This window comes from Tupaia chinensis, unplaced genomic scaffold (assembly GCF_000334495.1).
Source record: "Tupaia chinensis unplaced genomic scaffold, TupChi_1.0 Scaffold000201_1, whole genome shotgun sequence".
NCBI lineage: Eukaryota > Metazoa > Chordata > Mammalia > Scandentia > Tupaiidae > Tupaia > Tupaia belangeri.
In genome coordinates, this window is record NW_006159676.1 from 2811904 (window position 1) to 2815590 (window position 3687).

Here is a 3687-nt window from a genome sequence, read left to right on the forward strand (position 1 = left end):
CCCATCCCCTTGGGGCCGGCGCCGCCTGACCTGGTGTTTGCTGCAGGGGCTGGCCCTGAGCGTTGGGGGTGTGGGAGATGGCAGCCCTAGCTGGTCATGCAGGAGGTTTGCAGGGATGCCTGGAGCTGTCGTGGTGTGTGGGGACCAGGAAGGGGGGGGGTGAGCAGGGACCCGGTGTCCCCTATGGTGCCCACGCTGTGCTGGGTGACGCTGGGTCTGGAGAGGGTGCAGCCTGATCCAGTCCCTAGGCGTCCCCAGACTGTCCCTGGGTCAGAGTTGTTGGGGCCGGAGAGCAGGTGTTGGGGTCTCAGATGGGGTCTCAGAGGATAGGGGAGGGCCTGCAATGGGGGGAGACTTGGGGGGACTGAAGACCCGTCCTTCATTCCTTTTTGTGTGTTTTGTGTGTGTGTGTGTGTGTAAGAGAGTACTTTTTGCTATAGGGCACGTGTGCTCCCCAGAGAGACACAGAACAGAGACAGAGAGAAAGCAATAAATCACCCCCTGGGGAGGAAGGGATGGCCACGCCGCAATCCCTTCTCCTCCATTCTCCACTCGGGATCTTGGACACGCACACACATGCACCTGGCGTGTTTTAAGCCACCAGGTCCAGGACTCAAACCGCGGTCAACTACATGGCAGTCCAGTGACATAGCCATTATGCCAACTGCTGGTCCCATGGATAAATTTTTTAAAAAAGTAATTACAGAGGCGGCTTGTGGCATGGTGGTTAAGGCACTGGACTCCCATATGGCCGACGACGGTTCGAGTCCCGGACCTACCTGAAGGCTTGCTTTCTCGTTTTCCAACTCTCTCTCTCTCTCTCTCTGGTCAAATTAAAATAAATAAATAAAATTAAATATAATAATTCTTAGAAAAAGGAATTACAGGCTGGTTTGGGGCAGAGAGCGTTACCCCTCATTGGAGAAGGACACTGGAGACAGTGACACAGCCCAGGCCCAGAGCCCTCCATGGGACCCTTGGGTCCTCGCTGTCATGTCACTGCTCGGCCTCCTGCTGCTCTGGGGGTCACGGCCACCTGCTCCTGCCACGTCCCCAGCGGGGCTACTTCCCCTCCCACACTCTCCCATTTCTTCACCCGTTTCCGGCTCTGACTCTGCCCCACTTCCTCAGTGCCACCCCCCGAGGCCCGGCGGTGACGGAAACTTCCCTTTCTGTGGTCTGACTTTCACTCTCTCGTGTAACAGCCGCCCCCACGCAGAGGTTTCAATTCCCACCTCCCGCCCAGCCACCTGCCACGTGCCTCTTCAGGGCTCCCCCAGGTCCTCACACGCTGCCAAGCTCCTATGTGGCTGACGGCTCGGTGCCACCCCCAGGGTCCCACACCGCTGTCCCCGGAGGCTGAGAAAGGGACAAAGACACTTAAAACACGCATCAGGGTCAGTACGCAGGAGACCAGAGGTGCCTTGGTGCCCTCAAGGCTCTGACAAGGCCTGCAGCATTGGGGGCTACAGTGGTGGGTACAGGCCGGTGTACAGTTGGTGTTGGGGAATTATTTTTGGGGGGAGAGATTTTTGCTATAGGGCGCGTGTACTCACCAGAAAGACAGAGACAGACAGAGAGACAGAAAGCGAGAGATCACCCCCTGGGGGGATGGCCACACCGCAATCCCTTCTCCTCCATTCTCCTCTCGGGATCTTGGGCATGCATGCACACGCGTCCCGCCGCATGAGTTTAAGTCACCAGGTCCAGGACTCGAACTGCACTCGACTACATGGGAGTCCAGCGACGTAGCCATTACGCCAACTGCTGGTTCTGTCCAGTATGTCTTTCGAGTCACCGGGACCAGGAACTGAACCCTCATTGGCCATGGTAGATCTGGCTTCCTCTGCACAACCAGCTCAGAAAGTGACCCCAAGCCACCCATGCCCTCAGGGAGCAGATCTCGACCTCTGGCCCCCCTGGAATGAGGGCTATGGGTCAGGTCCCCAGGCCCACTTCCACCAAGGACTACAAGACACTGAAGATTTTCAACAACATTCCTTTTAATATCCAGTTGCCTGGAGCCACGACTGTGGGCTGAGCCCCTGAGGCAGGGTGGGTGGCCGGACTCTGCCAGCTCCCAACAGCACCGTGTGGTTCTTCTAAAATGAGCCCAGAGTGTGACAGCCAGCAGGGCCCAGCCCTGGAAGGTCCCCGGCTGTGGGATGCAGTGGTCCCAGCTACGGCGTCCATCTGGCTGGCTACAATGTGGAATGCTTCTCGAAGGGCATAGTCAACAGTTTGGCAGCCGCCTCGTCCAGGAACCAACAGAGTTTGCCAGTGTGGGGCTGGACCAGAGCGGCGGGGAGTGGGTTTTCCTCCTTGTCTTCCAAAATGCGCTATGGAGAAACGGCACGCATGTGAGGCCTCACCCGCAGAACTTACAGGGTCCCCATACTTAAGACTTGTTAAAAAATCAAAATTAAAAAACTATATAATTTAATTCATATGTACATATATATTTAATTCCATTTTTTTTTTTTTTTAATTGAGGTTGACCAGAAAGAGACAGAGAAAGAAAGCAAGCTGCCAGGTCCGGGACTCGAACCGCGGTCAAGCATTTGGGAGTCCAGCCACCTTAACCACCAAGTCACCTACTGGCCCCTAAATTCTATTTGTTATTATGACTATATTTTCAATTTGACCAGAGAGAGAGAGAGAGAAAGGGAAACCAAGAAATCAAGATGCCAGGTCTAGGACTCAAACTGCAGTCAGCCATGTGGAAATCTAGTACCTTGGGACCAGCAGTTAGTGTAATGGCTATGTCTCTGAACTCCCATGGAGCCGACCGCGGTTCGAGTCCCAGACCCGGAGGCTTAAACTCACGCCGGCCGCGTGTGCGTGCGTGCCCAAGATCCCGAGAGGAGAATGGAGGAGAATGGATAGTGGCATGGCCATTCCCCCTGGGGGGTGATTTCTCACTTTCTGTCTCTCTGTCTCTCTCTGTCTTTCTGGTGAGCGCACACGCCCTAGAGCCAAAAACTCTCAAAAAAGAAAAGAAAAAAAAAAAAAAAAAAGAAATCCAGCGCCTTTAACCACCATGCCATCTGCCGGCCCCAAGATTCTTTTTTTTCTTTCCTTTTTTTTTTTTTTTTGAAGTTGTGCTATAGGGCACGTGTGCTTGCCTGAGAGAAAGAAAGACAGAGAGAAGGAAAGTGAGAAATCACCCCCTCCCAGGAGGGATGGCCACACCACAATCCCTTCTCCATACTTTGCTCAGGATTTGGGCCACACACACCTGGTATGATTTTCAAATCACAGGATCCAGGACTTGAACCATGCAGTCAGCCATGTGGATGGCACCACATTAACTACTACACCATCGGCTAGCCCTATGTTGTTGTTGTTGTTGTTTCTAAATATTTTCAATATTAAATTTTCAATATTAAAGGTTGAATGGCAGGTTAAAGGAACAGATAGAGAACCCAGGGACACAGAAAGAGGGTCAACTGTATTATGTTTTATTTTCTAACTCTACATTTGTATATTGCAATATTTTCCTATTTAATGATAACAGTAATGCACTTCAATGCTATGAATATACCTCTGGGTGCAGCTTTGGCCTCATCTTACCAACTTCATTTCATACTTGTTAATTTATTTTTCTACTTTTTATTTATTTATTTATTTATTTATTTAATTTTTGGAGAGGTTTTTGCTATAGGGCACGTGCGCTCGCCAGACAGA

The 3687-nt window shown here is 51.9% G+C and overlaps 1 protein-coding gene across 1 annotated transcript in view; it reads right to left on the bottom strand.

Annotated features, from left to right (window-relative positions):
• Positions 1–1985: 1985 nt before the first annotated feature.
• Positions 1986–3687, bottom strand: part of PGLS (6-phosphogluconolactonase) — a gene marked incomplete in the record, with an annotated part of 13582 nt that continues 11880 nt past the window's right edge. The window contains 1 exon segment of the mRNA XM_006147180.2: positions 1986–2339. Coding sequence (XP_006147242.2) covers positions 2202–2339 — 138 coding nt within the window.